At 44.6% G+C, this 20,859-nt stretch overlaps 1 protein-coding gene across 1 annotated transcript; it reads left to right on the forward strand.

The window, feature by feature from the left end:
• Positions 1 to 127: 127 nt before the first annotated feature.
• On the forward strand, positions 128 to 14,830 carry ptpn23a (protein tyrosine phosphatase, non-receptor type 23, a). Its single transcript, XM_068714014.1, has 24 exons — positions 128 to 322; positions 1,820 to 1,894; positions 2,178 to 2,305; positions 2,850 to 2,926; positions 4,210 to 4,259; positions 4,357 to 4,488; positions 4,562 to 4,642; positions 4,745 to 4,876; positions 5,085 to 5,132; positions 5,556 to 5,612; positions 5,715 to 5,773; positions 5,866 to 5,945; positions 6,304 to 6,418; positions 6,514 to 6,579; positions 6,851 to 6,996; positions 7,626 to 7,946; positions 8,198 to 8,352; positions 8,433 to 8,764; positions 8,943 to 11,439; positions 11,581 to 11,765; positions 11,895 to 11,999; positions 12,375 to 12,513; positions 12,734 to 12,847; positions 13,478 to 14,830. The coding sequence occupies exons 1-24, from the start codon at positions 239 to 241 to the stop codon at positions 14,072 to 14,074; spliced, it is 5,775 nt and encodes a 1,924-aa protein (XP_068570115.1). The 5' UTR covers positions 128 to 238; the 3' UTR covers positions 14,075 to 14,830.
• The last annotated feature ends 6,029 nt before the right edge of the window (positions 14,831 to 20,859 follow it).

The raw sequence follows: 20,859 nt of genomic DNA on the forward strand, positions 1-20,859 counted from the left end.
TTAAATATAGGCTAGTCTTTGGGCAGAAAAGGGAGAGGACTGACTACACTTCCCACAAACCCACGCGGCGGCATATAGCAAGCCTACGTCACGCGCAGCCAGCTTCCGGTTGAAGTGTAAATGGATACATGACACAGTTGTTTGGAGGAAAGCTTCTTCTTCGTTCACGTACACAAAACTACCGACGTGGGTTTTGACACTGTAACGGCCGACGGTCGCGTGAGGACTCGGTGCCGCAATGGAGGCGGTTCCCCGGATGCCAATGATCTGGCTGGATCTGAAGGAGGCTGGGGAGTTCCAGTTCAGCCCGGCCGTCAAGCAGGTGAGCTGGGGTGGGGAAATGGAAGCAACAGGGCTGAGGTCGAAAGTCAACCAAACAGGGATTATGGACGACTGGATAACCCAATAAAGAAGCTGACGTTAGCGACCGTTAAAACACACACACTCTGCATGCCGGGATATTTCTTACCCTGGCCAGCTAGCCTTGAATCTGAATAAATCTCCCAGCGACCACCGCCTTTCGTTTGCTAGCGTTAGCTTCACGCTAGCTAATAACAATAATAAGCTAGCAGCTCACGTCGAAGTTAATAAGTAGCGCCAGCACTCCAGTAAAGTGGCTAACTTAACCGCTAGTCGCAAATAAACCCATTTAACGCGTTGAAGGCCGAAGTAACGAGCCGTGGTTCCTCACGGCCCAGTCAGTCTGACGACATGGAGAATAATAAACAGTGATCTCATTGTCACGTGCACCTGACTACAGCAGGTTCTTCAGAAATGTGACCTAGGAGCCCTGCCCAAGGAAAGACTGCTTATCAAATACTATATATTTCATGTGCATGTCACAGAAGAGTCAACACCTTCCAAGAACAAAGTAAAGTAGCGGCAATACCTGTTTACCTGTATGACACAAGCAGGTGATTAAGAGTTGTGTAAAATAGAAAATAAGGAAGGTAACAAAAGTGAGCACTAAAGACAAGAGGAGATATATGTTTTCATATTATAATGATACAACCACCTGTTTAATAAAGGTGGTTTCACAGAGGTGACAACAGTGACAAAGCTCATCCTACTACCAAGCTAAACTGTGTGTGTGTGTGTGTGTGTGTGTGTGTGTGTGTGTGTGTGTGTGAGTGATGTTTACAAGAAAGACAATGCCAATTATTCAAATGCTGCTTGTGTTTCCCTCTCATCTTTGAACCACCTTCCTGGTGCAGATAAAATACCAGATCTTTGCCCTCTTACTGCAACTCCTCTTGGTAATAATCCTGATAACAGTTAGTATTGAACAGCAGAAGTATCGTCGTATTAAACGCTGGATCTCATTTTGGAACAAACAAATATGGGTTAATGAGACATTTCTTATTGGCAAACTGCCTCGATTATCAGTGATCACATTTTGCAGACAGATGGCAGAATAGCTGATATTTGTCCTGTGGAAGTCTGGACGGTGGCTGCCTGTGTCGTTGTGCTTTCTTTCCTGGATGCCGGTGACTCTCCTGCTCTCCATCATTTCATTATAGACAGAAACAGAAGCGCCAGTAAAATACGACGAGAACCTCCGCGGGGTTGCTCACCTCCCGACCCGACGTTAAGTAGCTTGCTTTGCTTTATTAAAGTGGCTCAAAGGGGAAGCCTTCGCAATGCATGATGGGAGAACTCCCGAGGCTACAAGTTCAAACTCTTAGTCTCACGCTCAGGGCAACGGATTAGCACATTGATGAATTAGCGACAGTTTAAAGACATGCGTGTCTGATATTGTATTGTTAAAGCTAAAGCCTTGATAACATATTCATGTAATGATTTCTCTCTTTTCCTCCAGTTCATCTTGAAGAATTACGGAGAGAATCCAGACAACTACAACGAACAGCTGAAGAAACTGGAGACTCTGCGGCAGGTGGGTCGTGTGTGAAACATCACCAGATATCGCTTTTTAATACAGCAGAGAAGAAGAACAGTTCGGTTCACTCCACCTCCCACCCCATACGCTGAAGGTGGAAGGAAGCCTTCCTCCAGTGCTTCACCAAAAACAGAACCCACTCTGATGTAGTGATGAGACTGTAATCTCTAAAGCTTGGGAACTTTAGGCGCACGTAGAATATGAGATCGTGTGTATTTGATGCATGTTAAGTATGAAGACGTGCAGAATATGGTGTTCATGTTCTCGAGTTGATTCACAGAGCGCGGTGAACGTGACGAGAGACTTCGAGGGCTGCAGCACGCTGAGGAAGTACTTCGGACAGCTGCATTACGTCCAGAGCCGGGTGCCCATGGGAACGGGCCAGGAGGCTGCCGTACCCATCTCATGGTAGTCACACACACACACACACACACACACACACACACACACACACACACACACACACACACACACACACACACACACACACACACACACACACACACACACACACACACACACACACCCGTCCTGGCCTGAACCCCGGGGGTCTGAGGCTTATTTTAGTGTCCCACTTGCTGCGGTTTGCTCTGGATAAAAATGTCAGCTCGCTGCTCTGAATCCTCATGTACCGGGGTGGACAAAATAACACGTCGATGAAGTCCACGGGTTTTACTTTAAACCTGTTCATTTATGGGATTTCTTGAGCACGCGATTTGTAAGATGGCGTACGACTAGTTTGTCTGATATAGTCGCTGTTTCATTTTTCAAATGAACCGTACTGTTGGCTAAACGTGTGTGTGTGTGTGTGTGTGTGTGTGTGTGTGTGTGTGTGTGTGTGTGTGTGTGTGTGTGTGTGTGTGTGTGTGTGTGCGTGTGTGTGTACACACTCACTCCACTGTATTGTGATTGTATACCCTGTAATACATCCTGAATTAATCTTTGTTTGCAGGACGGAAATCTTCTCTGGAAAAACGGTCACCCATGATGACATCAGCTACGAACAAGCCTGCATCCTCTACAATCTAGGTGAGCAGTTCATAGTCTTCTTGTTTTAAACTGGACCGGTTAACACAAGGAGACTTTTTTTTATTTGAACTAATTTAACTTTGCAGAATACGTTTAAAAAGACAGTTTAGACTCTGACTGTAACATTCTATGATCTTCTTTGTAAACTGGTTAAAATACAATTTGTCACGTCACAAATTAAAGCAGTTATTTTTTCGTTCAGAATCCCTTAAAACAGCTAAAACTAACTCAGAACATTTCTTTTTAGAAATACGATTATATAATTGCGTTGCATATATTTCACATTTCCAGTGTTGATTGTATCTTTTTCAAATGTGAACTCCTCTGTAGTTGCATTTGATCTGCTGATTATTTTCTTGGTTAATCGATTTGTTCAATTAAACTTCCAGTGAAACGCACCAAAGGTTGAGTTCTCCAAATAACTTTTTTTTAATTCTAATAAACGGTAGAAAACCCTAAAATATTCAGTTTACTGTAATAAAGATCAGGAGAAGCTGGAACATGTTTGGCATTTTTACTTGACGAATGTATTTCATTTAACAGACTAACAATTGACAATTAATTGTCAATTATTAAATGTGATTCTTTTTACTGTCTTTTTCTATGTTATTATTCTGCCCTGTTTTAGCCTGTAGCAAAAAAAAAAAGTAAAGTGCAATACAAATAAAATGTATTATTATTATTATTATTATTAATATTATTAAGATAGGTCGACTAATCCTTTCTGCTCTCGCTACATACATACAGGTGTAACGATACATTGATGAGTCAGCATTGTGTGTACAGATCTGTAGTTTCTCCACAAAGAGTTACACAAAAGCACCACTTTAGATTCAGTGTTTACCAGAGATGTGATCGTACGTTTATATGAAGTAAGTCAATCAGCATCAAAGAAAAATGAAAAAAAATGACAAATCAAGTCAATAACTTTGATATAAAAACGTTGATACATCTTTAAGATGCGCCTTTATTTAGAAATTCCCATGCCACGTCTGTGTCCTCAATTCAGGTTCAGGCGCACCTCCTTCCTCCAGAGCCCAGTAATGAAATGATCGAATCATAATTAGTGTCTTTTTGGGAGTTTAAATCAATGTAACTGATGGTCTTATGATATTGTCTCATTTCGATGAATCAAATCAGATTTTGTATCAATGACTTTTGATGTCAGCAAATATCGTAACGTTGTCCAGAGATTCAATATAATGTAATCAAGTCAACATGTGTAATTTTTGGATTTATGAATGTGGAACTGAACACAAACCCCGTCTGTGGATTCTCCACAGGGGCCCTGCACTCCATGTTGGGAGCCATGGATAACAGGGTATCTGAGGAGGTGAGGCACACACACACACACACACACACACACACACACACACACACACACACACACACACACACAGAGTCCCGCTGACTCTCTGCTCTCCGTCCAGGGGATGAAGGTGTCGTGTACACACTTCCAGTGCTCGGCGGGGGCCTTCTCCTACCTGAGGGACCATTTCAGCCACAACTTCAGCGTGGACATGAGCCACCAGATCCTTAACCTCAACATCAACCTCATGCTGGTAGGTGACACACACACACACACACACACACACAGAAACACGTCTCATCAACCTGTGTGTGTCTGCCTCTCAGGGACAGGCTCAGGAGTGTCTCCTGGAGAAGTCCATGTTGGACAACAGGAAGAGCTTTCTGGTGGCTCGCATCAGCGCTCAGGTCAGCTGCTTACCGTTAGATATGAACCTCATTTAATTATATCGCGACGTGTGAATCGGTGATTCAGATGCTGGAGGTTTATGAGTGGATGTGGTGCTGCAGGTGGTGGATTACTACAAAGAGGCCTGCAGGGCGCTGGAGAACTCTGAGACGGCGTCCATGCTGGGAAAGATTCAGAAAGACTGGAAGAAACTGGTCCAGATGAAGATCTACTACTTTGCTTCTATTGCACATGTGAGTCTAATGAGAGAGAGAGAGAGAGTGTGTGTGTGTGTGTGTGTGTGTGTGTGTGTGTGTGTGTGTGTGTGTGTGTGTGTGTGTGTGTGTGTGTGTGTGTGTGTGTGTGTGTGTGTGTGTGTGTGTGTGTGTGTGTGGTGAGATTTGATGCATGTATGAACGTGTCTGTGTGTTGTTATTTGGTAAGAGTTTGTTCTCTTCACAGCTTCACATGGGGAAACAGGCCGAGGAGCAGCAGAAGTACGGAGAGCGGGTAGGACCAAATTTCCAAATTAGGATTTGTTTTTTTCCCCCTTCCACTGTCGAGGTGCTTTGATTCGATTCGTTATTTTGCTGCTGATCACTGCATTGAACCGTCTCTCTGGGAATTTGCAAATAATAAATGCAAATTAAAGCGCTCCTTGCAATACTTTGCGAGATCTTGCGAGTAATTCAAAATGTATTCTGGTTCCTGAAAGAAAAACGGAAAGAAAGATTGTTCATTTTCCAGCGCTTTTCTGTCTGTAAACGTTCCTGGAATTAAAGCTCATGTTGCGTAGAAGGATGTTCGCTGGTGTTTCCACCTTTCCTAGAAATAAGCATTTCACAGACATCACCGCCGTTGACGTCTTTCTTGGTGAAATGAAACGTCTGCGTGTCGTCCTGTTGCTCACGGTCAATGTTGTGTCTCCATCAGTTGGCGTACCTGCAGAGCTCTCTGGACAAGCTCACTGAAGCCATCAAGCTGGCCAAGGTAGAACGCAGCAACACACGATTAGATGGTTTCAGTGTCACCGTAAACCCCGTCCATAGTTTTGTAAATCAACTCTCCTCCGTGTTTTCTTGGTACAACCAGGGACAACCCGACAGCGTGCAAGACGCCTTGAGATTCACCATGGACGTTATCGGGGGAAAGTGAGCAATGACTCTCATTGGTGTCTTACTTTTTAAAATCAAAACCTGTGGAAATATAGCTATAGTTAGGATGTTGTCTTTTTCACCCGCAGGTTTAATTCAGCCAAAAAGGACAACGACTTCATCTATCACGAGACGGTTCCGTCTCTGGAGACTCTGGCCTCAGTCAAAGGTAACAGGAAGACGCTTCAGTGTGTTCTGCTGCACCGTTTGCCAATGCATGCAAAGCAGCATTTGCATATAGATGTAGTTTGTTGCATGTGTGTGTGTGTGTGTGCATTGGTGTGCTGGTGGTTTGTGCAGCTATGTGACTCTGCAGGTTTCACTAATTTAAGATCTTGTCTTTTATCTAAAATGCTATCGTTGGTTCTCAAACTGGCTGTTGTTGTGAGGACAGACTAGAGAGGCTGTAGCTCCTCTGCTAGTGATTTTGATCCCTCGTGTTCTGTTGATCGATGCTCTTATAAAGTCGAGCTCATGTGTTACTGTGATACCAGTCAAACCAGCTGCTCCGTTGTCCCCCCCCTAAGGTGCCCCGCTGGTGAAAGCTCTCCCAGTCAACCCCACAGACCCCAGTGTTACCGGACCGGACCTGTTCGCCAAGTTGGTGCCAATGGCCGCCCACGAGGCCTCCTCGCTGTACAGGTCGGCACCTTCGGTGGACGCTGAGTATTAGACGAGTGAAGAAGAAGAGTGAGTTTAGTTTACTGATGTTATCTTTTCTTTTCTTTTCTTTCCAGTGAGGAGAAGGCCAAGCTGCTGAGGGACGTCATGATCAAGATCGAGAGCAGGAATGAAACACTAGAGTGAGTGAGTGAGTGTGTGTGTGTGTGTGTGTGTGTGTTAAAGTTCAAAGAGATGAATATATATTGAATTTAAAAAGAAGATGATCATTGGACATCTTGCTTTAAGAATCTATCGTTTTCCAGATGTTGGTACCTTTTTATGGCCTTTTCATCCTCAAAAGTAAAAGTGATTTACTGAAAGGAACAGAATTATTATTATTATTATGATGATGTTTTTAAACCAGACCTCACTGTGTGGGTACGAGCTGACTGGTCTCGTCTCCTCCTGCAGGCAGTTCATGGACTCTCTGGGCTTGGAGCCGGAGTCGGTGGACAACCTGGACATGTACAGCCACATCCCTCCGGTCCTGATGGAGAAGTGTGCTGCTCTCAGTGTCCGACCCGACACCGTCAAGAGCCTCATCCAGTCCATGCAGGGTCAGTGAGCGCGCGCACACACACACACACACACACACACACACACACACACACACACACACACACACACACACACACACACACACACACTTTGACTTAACAAAAAGTCATGATTTATGATCTAATTGTCGCTAATTAGCGAAAACAAATTAACAAACTAACGTTCTGAAGAAAAAAACGTGACTATTTTGAGAATAACGTTATTTTATTTTGACAATTACATTAATCATATGCATCAATTTTTAAGGTAACATGTATAAATCTTGAATGTACTGTAAACTCACATATGTTACGTTTGTCATTCAATATTTATTCCAGCATATTTGCACTAGAGTATTATTTCCAGAAACAGTCTGACTCATACACAGTGTATGTTGTTGTTCCTTGTTGTATCTTCTTTCACTTACTGGTCGGTACATAATTACTACATGCTTATGTTTACTCTAGTGCAGCTGTGCTGCTGCTCAACAAAAAACAGATTTCTGTTATGTGTGCTCTTCTCCGGCCAATAAAGCTGATTCTGATGATCACAAAATAACGTCTCCTGCTGCTTTTTAACTGTGTTCTGTGCCTCATGTCTGCACCCGTACTTTGTACTTGTTATCACAAGCATCTTCTCGCCTCCGTAGGGCTCTCGGGCGTCTTCACCGACGTGGAGTCTTCGCTGAAGGAGATCCGAGACGTCCTAGAGGTGGACGAGGCCGGCAGGCGAGCCCTCCAGGAGGTGGGCGGCCCCGCTGCGGGCGCTGAGGTGCACCCGGCGGCGCAGGCCCAGGCTCTGGCTGAGATCCGCAGGGACCTGGAGAAGTACATGGAGGCCCACGAGAAGGCCAGTTTTACCAACACGGAGCTCCACCGGGCCATGAACCTGCACATCAGCAACCTGCGTCTGCTGGGGGGGCCGCTGGAGAGCCTGAAGGAGGCCCTGCCCCGGCCCCAGCTCAGCGAAGGTGAGAGAGAGAGAGAGAGAGAGAGAGAGAGAGAGAGAGAGAGAGAGAGAGAGAGAGAGAGAGAGAGAGAGAGAGAGAGAGAGAGAGAGTGTGTGTGTGTAATGTAATGTAATGTAATGTAGAAGGTTTAGCACAGTAGCCTAAATTAATTAGTAAATTACCGTGCAGTTTAAAACTAAAGATTATTAACAATAAGTGTGTGTGTGTGTGTGTGTGTGTGTGTGTGTGTGTGTGTGTGTGTGTGCGTGCAGAGGAAGTAGCAGGGCTGCAGTGTATGAAGCGGATCCTGGGGAAGGTGCAGGAAATGAGGGAACAGAGAAGCTCTTTGGAGAATCAACTCCGCGACCTGATCCAGCAGGACGACATCACCTCCACCCTCGTCACCACAGAAAGGGCGGACATGAGGGTATGCTTAAAATTGCACCGGAAGTATAGTAAGTGTTTTTACGCTACACTGACGCCTCTAACTAACCGGTGTCCTTTCAGCGTATATTTGAGGAGCAGCTGAAGAAGTATGAGCAGGTGAAGGTGTACATCGAACAGAACCTGGCAGCTCAGGAGAATATCCTGAAGGCCCTGACGGAGGCCAACGTGCAGTACGCCTCGGTCCGTAAGGGCCTGAGCCAGACGGAGCAGCAGTGGAATGGCACCGTCCAGGGACTGGTGGGCTCCTACGAAGCCTACGAGGACCTGATGAAGAAGTCTCAGGAGGGGAAGGAGTTCTACGACGACCTGGAGGCCAAAGCGTCCCGTCTGCTGGAGAGAGCGAAGACCCTTTGTCAGACCAGGGCCGAGGAGAGGAAGCCCGCCTTGGAAAAGTGAGGCACAATTTAAAACAATAACGTTAGGGTGTGAGGCTCTTGAAGGTTTTGGAATCTGAAACACAAGAAACCTGTATTTTGAGTTGTGGTGGATTACTCTCACAATGAGGATCTGGTGTTGTACTGTTAGATCCTTCATTTACTGATACTCTCTGTTTGTTTGCCTCCTCCTCAGAGAGATCCAGAAGAAGCCCCCGGCACGACCAACGGCGGCCAAGCCCTCCCTGAAGCCAAAGGCTTCGGATGTCGACTCGGCCGGCTCCAGCCTGGATGATCCAGAGTTGGCCCAGCTGAGTGCAGCCATCTTGGCCTTGGGGGGTGACCTCCCAGAAGAGCTCCGCAGCCTCCCGCCGGACATGTCCTCTTACCCCTCCTCCTCCGCCGCTCGTCATCCCGGTCCTGAAGCCTTCATGCCCGCTGCCGCTAGCTCTCTGCCTTGGCCTGGTGCTCCGGCTGCCGGTCTTGCTCGCTTCCCTGCCAACCTGCCTCCTCCGGAGCTCCTGGCGCGGATCGCTCAGTTTCCTACTTCTGGACCTCTGCCACACGGACCCCTCCCTCAGATGACTGCACAGATGCCCCCGTCAGGTTATCGGCCACCCCATCCTCAAGCCCCCCAACCTGGCCTCGTAGCCCCGACCCCAATCCGGCCCTCTACCACCACCGTGGATAGCATCCAGGCCCCTATCCCCAGCTACGCCCCGACACCACAACACCACCCCGTTCCTCCTGCAGCCTCTACTGGCTACAATGTACCGCCACAGATGGGGGCCTACCCCCAGTTTATGCCCCGACCAGGAATGCCCGTTCAAGGCCCACCACCCCAACCACAGCCGCAGAAACAGCCGTACCCTCAGCCCATCGGGCACCCACTGCCTCAGGGGTACCAGCCCGGGCCAAGGGCTATTCCTGGTCCTCACCCTCATCTCCAGGCTCAGCAAGGCTACCATCACGGATATATGCCCCCCCAGCCTGCCGTTCCTCCCCATTACCAGCAGGCGTTCCCGGGGCAGCTGCAGCCACATCAACAAAACGGCTATCAGCCCCAGCCTCAGCTCCCCCAGGGCTACCAGACTGCACCGGGCTATGCACCCCAGCATCACCCTCAGATGATGCCAGGCTCCATGCAGAGGCCACCTCAGGGCCAGATGCCACCTCAGCATGTACATCCGCACATGCCCCCAACTTCTCAGCCAGCACCTCCTGTGTCTCAGCCCTACCTGCCCCATCCCCACCAACAGATGCCCCCTGGACTCCCTCACCAGCACATGTTGCCACAACAGCAACAAATCTCAATGCCCCCTAATGCCCAGCACATTCCGCCCCACCCACAGATGCAGATACCAGGTGGTCCCAGAGCACAAATGCCCCCCACAAGCCAGCCAATGCCGCCAGTCTCGCAGAACTACATGCCCCCTACAAGTCATCCCATTCACTCGACCCTGCGGCCTCAGATGCCTCCAGCCTCACAAGCTCACATGGCCCCCGGTCCTCAGGTCCACCTGCCAAGGGGCCCAATGCCACAGATGCCTCCCAGTGCGCTACCCCCGCAACATCACCCCCACCCTGGACAGCCTCCGATACCAAACATGTCCCAACAGCCCATGCGGATGCCCATCCAGCCCCAGACTCAGCCCCCGCACGCGGGGGGAGTGTGCTACCCTGGAGGGGCTCCCATGATGCCTCAGCAGCCTTTGGCGCCACAGCCTGCAGCTCCCCAACAACCTCAGGCTCCTCTTCCCATGACCCACCCGCAGCCCTCCACTATGTATCCTTCAGCTCCAGGAGCTAATGTGCCTCCAAGTGCTCCACAGCAACCCACCACCATGGGCCCACACGGTCCACACGTTCCCCCCGCGCAGCACATGATCCAGCCGGCTCCTGGAGGTCCTCCAGCGGCTCAACCACCCAACGCTGTCCCTCCTTCCCCTTCGCCTTCCCCCTCCCCATCTCCCTCTCCAGGTCCCACCTCTCTGAGTCTGAACCCCCAGCAGAGACCCACGGCCGCCCCCGCCCCCGGAGGCGCAGCTCCACCCACTCTTCCTTCTCCCTCCGCTGTCTCTCCCTCCACATCGTTGTTTCAGCGCCAGAACTCGAGCACAGACGACCTCCTCTCTTCGAGCCCCGAGAGCCAACCGGGAGGCCCCAAGGCTCCCACCAATGTCCTGCAACCCACCAAAGCTGACCCGCAGGATGGGGAGCGTCGCAAGAAGAGCTCCCAGGGAGTTCTGCTGATCCAGGGTGACCCGTACCAAGCGCCGGAGCGCGTCGCCCGTCTTCACGGCGAACTGGAGCGTTACAGAGCCCGGGTGGATTCTCTGGAGCACCCGTCGGAGAGCGAGGGTGGCCTGTCGGTGCTGGATGCCCGCTGGAAAGAGCTACAAGACCAGCAGGAGAAGGACGCCCGGCAACTGTCCATCGCCATCGCCCGCTGCTACACCATGAAGAACCGTCACCAGGACGTCATGCCCTATGACCTCAACCGCGTGGTGCTGCAATCAGGCAAAGACGACTACATCAACGCCAGCTACGTGGAAGACCTGTCGCCGTACTGCCCGCGCCTTATTGCCACGCAGGCTCCGCTCACCGGCACAGCGGCGGACTTCTGGCTGATGGTGTATGAGCAGAAGGTGTCACTGATAGTCATGCTGGTTTCAGAGCAGGAGCTGGAAAAGGTAGGACATGTTCCGTGTTTTAAATTAAAGTTTATTATTCTACAGAAGCACCCTGTAAAAGTCATTTCCTCGTTCGTCTCCTATCCCGTTGTTGCCGCCTGCGGGTGTTAACGTCGTCTCCTCGATCTCTCTCTCGCTCAGGGAAAAGTCGCGCGCTACTTCCCGACGGAGCGCGGCCAGCAGCTCGCTCAGGGACCAATCACGCTCAGCCTCACCACGCAGAAGACGACGCCCACGCACGTGGAGCGCATGATCAGCCTGCAGTACCGCGACCAAAGCCTGAAGCGCACCGTCGTCCATCTCCAGTTCACCTCCTGGCCGGAGCTGTGAGAGACCACACACACACACACACACACACACACACACACACACACACACACGGCTCTGATCGTGCGTACAGTTTGTCATTAGGATTCATTATTCGAGAGTCATCGTTTATTTATATTTCCCATCAGGGGTCTTCCTGACAGCAAGAGCAACCTGCTGCGATTCATCCAGGAGGTCCATGGACACTACCTCCACCAGAGGCCCTTACACACACCTGTCGTGGTGCACTGCAGGTGTGTGTGTGTGTGTGTGTGTGTGTGTGTGTGTGTGTGTGTGTGTGTGTGTGTGTGTGTGTGTGTGTGTGTGTGTGTGTGTGTGAGTGAGTGTGTTAGTGAGTGTGTGAGATAGCCATGTTCTGATCCATTTGTTGAAATTAAGGCAGATAATAACGTGCCACAAAATATTAAAATAAAAAATAATGAAAAGTAGAAACTATTAAAGAGCAATTGAAGACAAAAGTACAAAAAGTGACAGTGGTGTGATGTGACTGGTAGCAGTAAAGTCAGCAGTAAATCCTAAAAAGCACCTTAAAACAATATGTATGCATCTACAGTCATGTGAAAAGTGTTGCTGAATAATCAGCGGCTGTCCTCTTCTGTCCGTCTCAGCTCGGGCGTGGGACGCACCGGCGTCTTCTGCCTGCTGTACGCCGCGCTGCAGGAGCTGGAGGCGGGAAACGAGATCCCAGACCTCCCACTGCTGGTGAAGAAGATGAGACAACAGAGGAAGAACATGCTGCAGGAGAAGGTCAGACACACACACACACACACACACACACACACCTCGACATACTGCAGAGGATCTGTGTTTTCATTCATACCATTAGGCTGACAGCTGCAGTAGATGGTCATTGTTTACATTTATTCATAAACCATGTACACTCTGGCTTTAAAACTCACCAAGCGCTGTGAAAATAGCAGGATGTTCATTAACACGCATGAATATTCTCTCTTGCGTCCGTCTCCAGCTGCACCTGAAGTTCTGCTACGAGGCCGTGTTGAAGCACGCTGAGCAGGTCCTTCAGAGACACGGCATCACCACCGCCACCTGCAGCAGGAACAGCAGCTCTGCAGCCACAAAGGTCTGACAGCACTCACAACTCTCAGAGCACCAGATGGTCAAATATTCAAACTTTAGAGGTTTGTGAGTCCTCAGACTCTGTGAACCGGTTCACGGGGCCCTTCTGCCACTATGTAGAACTCTACTGACTCCTCAGTGTCCTGTAATCCACTGCATCAGTTAAATGTCCCACCAACAGTCTGAAACCCAGATATATTCCGTTAATGATATAATAAAACCTATATATATATATTATATTATATTCTGGGATTTTTCAGACAGATATCTTAACACCTGTTCAAATAAAACCAGAACTATCCGCATGAGAAGTGAGAAAAAGGTTGTTTTTTTTATTCAAGTGTTTGAATTCAAAATGTCCGCTGTCAGAAAGGAGTAGAGTAGAGTAGAGTAGAGTAGAGCTGTTCCTCCAGTGAACTCTTTGAATTATTCCCCGGTAGCTCCAATCATTCTCACTTTACTGTTAATGTTCTATTATCTTACATTTTGCTCACCTGATTGATCCAAAGGAATTCTACGAGTTGTGGTCAGACGAGGTACTCCTTTTATTTCCAGTAGAGCTGTTAGTTTATTATCATTATTAGTTAGTTTACTATCATTATTAATTAGAGGCTCTTTATTTGTCTCTCTGCAGCCTTACTCCAGACAGGAGTCCCAGCAGGACATCGTCCTCGGCGGGGACATGCCCATCAGCTCCATCCAAGCCACCATCGCCAAGCTCAGCATCCGGCCTCCCAGCGCCACAGACCCGGCCATGGACGCCCCCTTCGGCCCGGAGGGCCCGGTCGGCGGCGGCGTCCCGCCCGGCCTCGACTCGCTGGGTGACGTCCAGCCGCTCCAGGACCCCTTCCCCCCCACAGATCTCCAGCCCCCCTCCTCCTTCAGCCCGCCTCTCATCTCCCCTACTCACTCTCCTCCGCCCAACGGTTTGGACGCCGCCTCCCCCTCCACGCCACCGGCCGCCGACCACCAGGCGGTCCCGGAGCTCACGCCCGACGTCGTCAGCCCGCCTCCGGCCTCCTCGGCCCCGGCGCCCTCGTCCCTGGAGCTGCTGGCCGCGCTGACGCCCGAGGCCTTCTCCATGGAGGGAGGGGGCAAAGGGAAGCAGCGGGTGACCAAGCAGAGCTTCTTGCAGCCGGGCGAGGGTCAGGGTCTCCACGGGACTCGAGGGGAGGAAGGCGACGACCCGCTCAGTAGCCTGGACCCCCTCTGGAGCCTTGGCAAGCGCTGAGACCGCCGCCTCTCTCTCTCACTTCACCACCAGGCGTCAGCGGAGGCCTATAGCTCGTTCTAATCCTGCTTTTTTAAAGACAAGAAACTAAAACACGCTGAATCCCGACAGTGTGAGACATTTTAGCGGTGTTGATTACCAAGACGTGCCTGGTGGCAGACGGTAGGGGTTCAGTTTTGAAGTTTGCTTTAGTGCGGGGGGGGGGGGGGGGGGGGGTGTGTGTGTGTGTGTGTGTGTGTGTGTGTGTGTGTGTGTGTGTGTGTGTGTGTGAGATACCTGAGACACGAACACACACTCTCCATCACTGGTGGCTTCTGGGACCAGATCGCTATGCACTCGTCTGTATTCCTTCACTCCCTTCTGTCGCTCTTTGCTGCTTTTCTTTCCACGTCTAGATGTTTCTGCACACCCAGCGACACATCTGGGGCCCCAATAAAAAACAAAAAAACCCAGCATGCACTCCACTTTCATAGCGCGCCCCCCCCCCCCCCCCCAACACTTTTCCACAAGGTGTGATGGTGTTCTTTCTGCCGCTCCCTTTTGCGCTGGTCTGCGATCGGTTAGTTGACCTGGAGTAACGGATGCATGGAGGCCAGAGGAGCTGCACAGGAATCAGCACGTCCTCACCAAGTTGATTATTGTTCTTCATCTGTAACACTGTAAATATCTTAAATAATGTTAGACTATTCCAAAAAGTTCTTCTGGTATACTTTCACTAATCATTATTGTAAAAAAATAATAAATAAATCCAGTAGACAGACAAACTGTTGTGGTATCAAAGCCTCTTTATTTGAAAATTAGTACAAAATCTTGCGCTTTCTTTGTGTGCGTTACAAAATAGTGACTGAGTTACGTCCACTGCTACAGCCTGTGTAGATCGTAGCCAATGAGAGGAGATCTGAGGATTTAAAGACGGTGAGAAATGAAATGAAACAGAATCTGGTTTCTACTTGTTCAGATGTGGACCACAAAGTGTCACTGTGAGGATGCAGCCGCAGGAAAAAGCTCCTTTTTATTTCATTGTTTTTGCTTTAACAACTCAAAGACTAGAAGGATGTCGCGGCTGCATCCTAAGACTTTTGATAAAGACGACTGAAAGAATGTGTGAAGCGGCGAAAACAAACGATTACTAAAAAATGAGTTGAGCGTATTTATTAAAAGCAGGTGTTGGATCATGGATTGTTACAAGTCCATATGTGATGAACCAAAACATTCAAAAGAAGATTGTATTGATGTCACAGCCGCACCGACCGATCCTCCATCTCTATGTGGAGCATGTATAGCATGTCGAAAAAAAATCATAGAATAACATGTTGGGGGGGGGGGGGGGGGGGGGGAATCATAACATGTCGGGAAAAAAAAGTCATAGTATGTCGAAAAAAAGTCATAGTATGGCATGTCGGAAAAAAAGTCATAGTATAGCATGTCGAAAAATGGAAAAAACAGTCATAGTATAGCATGTCGAAATCAGTCATAGTAAAGCCTGTCAAAAAAAGTAAAAAACGGTCATAGTGTATTATGTCGAAAACAGTGAAAAAACAGTCATAGTATAGCATGTCAAAAAAATTGAAAAACAGTCATAGTATAGTATGTCGAAAACATTCAAAGTATAGCATGTCAAAAACAGTAATAGTATAGCCTGTCGAAAAAAGTGAAAAACGGTCATAGTATAGCATGTCGAAAAAGGTCAAAAAACAGTCATAGTATAGCATGTCAAAAAAAGTGAAAAAACAGTCATAGTGTATTATTTAGAAAACAGTCATAGTATAACATGTCGAAAAAAGTAAAAAAAACAGTCACAGTATAGCCTTTTGAAAAAAGTGAAAAACAGTCAGAGTAGAGCATGTCAAAGAAATTGAAAAACAGTCATAGTATAGCATGTCGAAAAAAGTGAAAAACGGTCATAGTATAGCATGTCGAAAAAAGTCAAAAAACAGTCATAGTATATTATGTAGAAAACAGTCATAGTATATTATGTAGAAAACAGTCATAGTATAGCCTGTCGAAAACGGTCATAGTATAGCATGTCGAAAAAAGTGAAAAACGGTCATAGTATAGCATGTCGAAAAAAGTGAAAAACAGTCATAGTATAGCATGTCGAAAAAAGTCAAAAAACAGTCATAGTATAGCCTGTCGAAAACGGTCATAGTATAGAATGTCGAAAAAAGTGAAAAATGGTCATAGTATAGCATGTCGAAAAAAGTGAAAAATGGTCATAGTATAGCATGTCAAAAAAAGTCAAAAAACAGTAATGGTATATTATTTTGAAAACAGTCATAGTATAGCCTGTCGAAAACAGTCATAGTATAGCCTTTTGAAAAAAGTGAAAAACGTTCAGAGTAGAGCATGTCAAAGAAATTGAAAAACAGTCATAGTATAGCCTGTCGAAAACGGTCATAGTATAGCATGTCGAAAAAAAGTGAAAAACAGTCATAGTATAGCATGTCGAAAAAAGTCAAAATACAGTCATAGTATATTATTTTGAAAACAGTCATAGTATAGCATGTCGAAAAAAGTGAAAAACGGTCATAGTATAGCATGTCGAAAAATTTGAAAAAATAGTCATAGTATATTATGTAGAAAACAGTCATAGTATAGCCTGTCGAAAAAAGTGAAAAACGGTCATAGTATAGCATGTCGAAAAAAGTCAAAAAACAGTCATAGTATATTATGTAGAAAACAGTCATAGTATAGCATATCGAAAAAAGTGAAAAACGGTCATAGTATAGCCTTTTGAAAAAAGTGAAAAACGGTCATAGTAAAGCATGTTGAAAAAAGTCAAAAAACAGTCATAGTATATTATTTTGAAAACAGTCATAGTATAGCCTGTCGAAAACAGTCATAGTATAGCCTGTCGAAAACAGTCATAGTATAGCCTTTTGAAAAGAGTGAAAAACGGTCAGAGTAGAGCATGTCAAAGAAATTGAAAAACAGTCATAGTATAGCATGTCGAAAAAAGTCAAAAAACAGTCATAGTATATTATGTAGAAAACAGTCATAGTATAGCCTGTCGAAAACAGTCATAGTATAGCCTTTTGAAAAGAGTGAAAAACGGTCAGAGTAGAGCATGTCGAAAAAAGTAAAAAAAACAGTCATAGTATATTATTTTGAAAACAGTCATAGTATATTATGTAGAAAACAGTCATAGTATAGCCTGTCGAAAACGGTCATAGTATAGCATGTCGAAAAAAGTGAAAAACGGTCATAGTATAGCATGTCGAAAAAATAGTCATAGTATATTATGTAGAAAACAGTCATAGTATATTATGTAGAAAACAGTCATAGTATAGCCTGTCGAAAACAGTCATAGTTTAGCCTTTTGAAAAAAGTGAAAAACGGTCAGAGTAGAGCATGTCGAAAAAAGTGAAAAACGGTCATAGTATAGCATGTCGAAAAAAGTCAAAAAACAGTCATAGTATAGCCTGTCGAAAACGGTCATAGTATAGAATGTCGAAAAAAGTGAAAAATGGTCATAGTATAGCATGTCGAAAAAAGTGAAAAATGGTCATAGTATAGCATGTCAAAAAAAGTCAAAAAACAGTAATGGTATATTATTTTGAAAACAGTCATAGTATAGCCTGTCGAAAACAGTCATAGTATAGCCTTTTGAAAAAAGTGAAAAACGTTCAGAGTAGAGCATGTCAAAGAAATTGAAAAACAGTCATAGTATAGGATGTCGAAAAAAGTCAAAAAACAGTCATAGTATAGCCTGTCGAAAACGGTCATAGTATATTATGTAGAAAACAGTCATAGTATATTATGTAGAAAACAGTCATAGTATAGCCTGTCGAAAACGGTCATAGTATAGCATGTCGAAAAAAGTGAAATACGGTCATAGTATAGCATGTCGAAAAAAGTGAAAAACAGTCATAGTATAGCATGTCGAAAAAAGTAAAAAAACAGTCATAGTATATTATTTTGAAAACAGTCACAGTATAGCCTTTTGAAAAAAGTGAAAAACGGTCAGAGTAGAGCATGTCAAAGAAATTGAAAAACAGTCATAGCATAGCATGTCGAAAAAAGTGAAAAACGGTCATAGTATAGCATGTCGAAAAAAGTAAAAAAACAGTCATAGTATATTATTTTGAAAACAGTCACAGTATAGCCTTTTGAAAAAAGTGAAAAACGGTCAGAGTAGAGCATGTCAAAGAAATTGAAAAACAGTCATAGCATAGCATGTCGAAAAAAGTGAAAAACGGTCATAGTATATTATGTAGAAAACAGTCATAGTATAGCCTGTCGAAAACGGTCATAGTATAGCATGTCGAAAAAAGGGAAAAACGGTCATAGTATAGCATGTCGAAAAAAGTGAAAAACGGTCATAGTATAGCATGTCGAAGAAAGTGAAAAACGGTCATAGTATATTATGTAGAAAACAGTCATAGTATAGCCTGTCGAAAACGGTCATAGTATAGCATTTCGAAAAAAGTGAAAAACGGTCATAGTATAGCATTTCGAAAAAAGTAAAAAAACAGTCATAGTATATTATTTTGAAAACAGTCATAGTATATTATTTTGAAAACAGTCATAGTTTAGCCTTTTGAAAAAAGTGAAAAACGGTCAGAGTAGAGCATGTCAAAGAAATTGAATAAACAGTCATAGTATAGCATGTCGAAAAAAGTGAAAAAACAGTCATAGTATATTATGTAGAAAACAGTCATAGTATATTATTTAGAAAACAGTCATAGTATAGCCTGTCGAAAACGGTCATAGTATAGCATGTCGAAAAAAGTGAAAAACGGTCATAGTATAGCATGTCGAAAAAAGTGAAAAACAGTCATAGTATAGCATGTCGAAAAAAGTGAAAAACGGTCATAGTATATTATGTAGAAAACAGTCATAGTATATTATTTAGAAAACAGTCATAGTATAGCCTGTCGAAAACGGTCATAGTATAGCATGTCGAAAAAAGTGAAAAACAGTCATAGTATAGCATGTCGAAAAAAGTCAAAATACAGTCATAGTATATTATTTTGAAAACAGTCATAGTATAGCATGTCGAAAAAAGTGAAAAACGGTCATAGTATAGCATGTTGAAAAAAGTCAAAAAACAGTCATAGTATATTATTTTGAAAACAGTCATAGTATATTATGTAGAAAACAGTCATAGTATAGCCTGTCGAAAACGGTCATAGTATAGCATGTCGAAAAAAGGGAAAAACGGTCATAGTATAGCATGTCGAAAAAAGTGAAAAACGGTCATAGTATAGCATGTCGAAGAAAGTGAAAAACGGTCATAGTATATTATGTAGAAAACAGTCATAGTATAGCCTGTCGAAAACGGTCATAGTATAGCATTTCGAAAAAAGTGAAAAACGGTCATAGTATAGCATTTCGAAAAAAGTAAAAAAACAGTCATAGTATATTATTTTGAAAACAGTCATAGTATATTATTTTGAAAACAGTCATAGTATAGCCTGTCGAAAAAAGTGAAAAACGGTCAGAGTAGAGCATGTCAAAGAAATTGAATAAACAGTCATAGTATAGCATGTCGAAAAAAGTGAAAAAACAGTCATAGTATATTATGTAGAAAACAGTCATAGTATATTATTTAGAAAACAGTCATAGTATAGCCTGTCGAAAACGGTCATAGTATAGCATGTCGAAAAAAGTGAAAAACGGTCATAGTATAGCATGTCGAAAAAAGGGAAAAACGGTCATAGTATAGCATGTTGAAAAAAGTGAAAAACGGTCATAGTATAGCATGTCGAAGAAAGTGAAAAACGGTCATAGTATATTATGTAGAAAACAGTCATAGTATAGCCTGTCGAAAACGGTCATAGTATAGCATTTCGAAAAAAGTGAAAAACGGTCATAGTATATTATGTAGAAAACAGTCATAGTATATTATTTAGAAAACAGTCATAGTATAGCCTGTCAAAAACGGTCATAGTATAGCATGTCGAAAAAAGTGAAAAACAGTCATAGTATAGCATGTCGAAAAAAGTCAAAATACAGTCATAGTATATTATTTTGAAAACAGTCATAGTATATTATGTAGAAAACAGTCATAGTATAGCCTGTCGAAAACGGTCATAGTATAGCATGTCGAAAAAAGGGAAAAACGGTCATAGTATAGCATGTCGAAAAAAGAGAAAAACGGTCATAGTATAGCATGTCAAAGAAAGTGAAAAACGGTCATAGTATATTATGTAGAAAACAGTCATAGTATAGCCTGTCGAAAACGGTCATAGTATAGCATTTCAAAAAAGTGAAAAACGGTCATAGTATATTATTTTGAAAACAGTCATAGTATAGCCTGTCGAAAACAGTCATAGTTTAGCCTTTTGAAAAAAGTGAAAAACGGTCAGAGTAGAGCATGTCAAAGAAATTGAATAAACAGTCATAGTATAGCATGTCGAAAAAAGTCAAAAAACAGTCATAGTATATTATGTAGAAAACAGTCATAGTATATTATTTAGAAAACAGTCATAGTATAGCCTGTCGAAAACGGTCATAGTATAGCATGTCGAAAAAAGTGAAAAACAGTCATAGTATAGCATGTCAAAAAAAGTCAAAATACAGTCATAGTATATTATTTTGAAAACAGTCATAGTATATTATGTAGAAAACAGTCATAGTATAGCCTGTCGAAAACGGTCATAGTATAGCATGTCGAAAAATTTGAAAAAATAGTCATAGTATATTATGTAGAAAACAGTCATAGTATATTATGTAGAAAACAGTCATAGTATAGCATGTCGAAAAAAGTGAAAAACGGTCATAGTATAGCCTTTTGAAAAAAGTGAAAAACGGTCATAGTAAAGCATGTTGAAAAAAGTCAA

The sequence above is a fragment of the Cebidichthys violaceus genome, unplaced genomic scaffold (assembly GCF_023349555.1).
Source record: "Cebidichthys violaceus isolate CVI_PGR_0920_01 unplaced genomic scaffold, fCebVio1.0.p SCAF_198, whole genome shotgun sequence".
Classification (NCBI taxonomy): Eukaryota; Metazoa; Chordata; class Actinopteri; order Perciformes; family Stichaeidae; genus Cebidichthys; species Cebidichthys violaceus.

Bases quoted from the DNA above. Each gene is read 5' to 3' on its own strand.
- ptpn23a (XM_068714014.1), top strand. From the start codon at position 239: ATGGAGGCGGTTCCCCGGATGCCAATGATCTGGCTGGATCTGAAGGAG. The intron at 323-1,819 runs GTGAGCTGGGGT...CTTTTCCTCCAG, and splicing joins TCAGCCCGGCCGTCAAGCAG to TTCATCTTGAAGAATTACGG. The intron at 11,440-11,580 runs GTAGGACATGTT...TCTCTCGCTCAG, and splicing joins CAGAGCAGGAGCTGGAAAAG to GGAAAAGTCGCGCGCTACTT.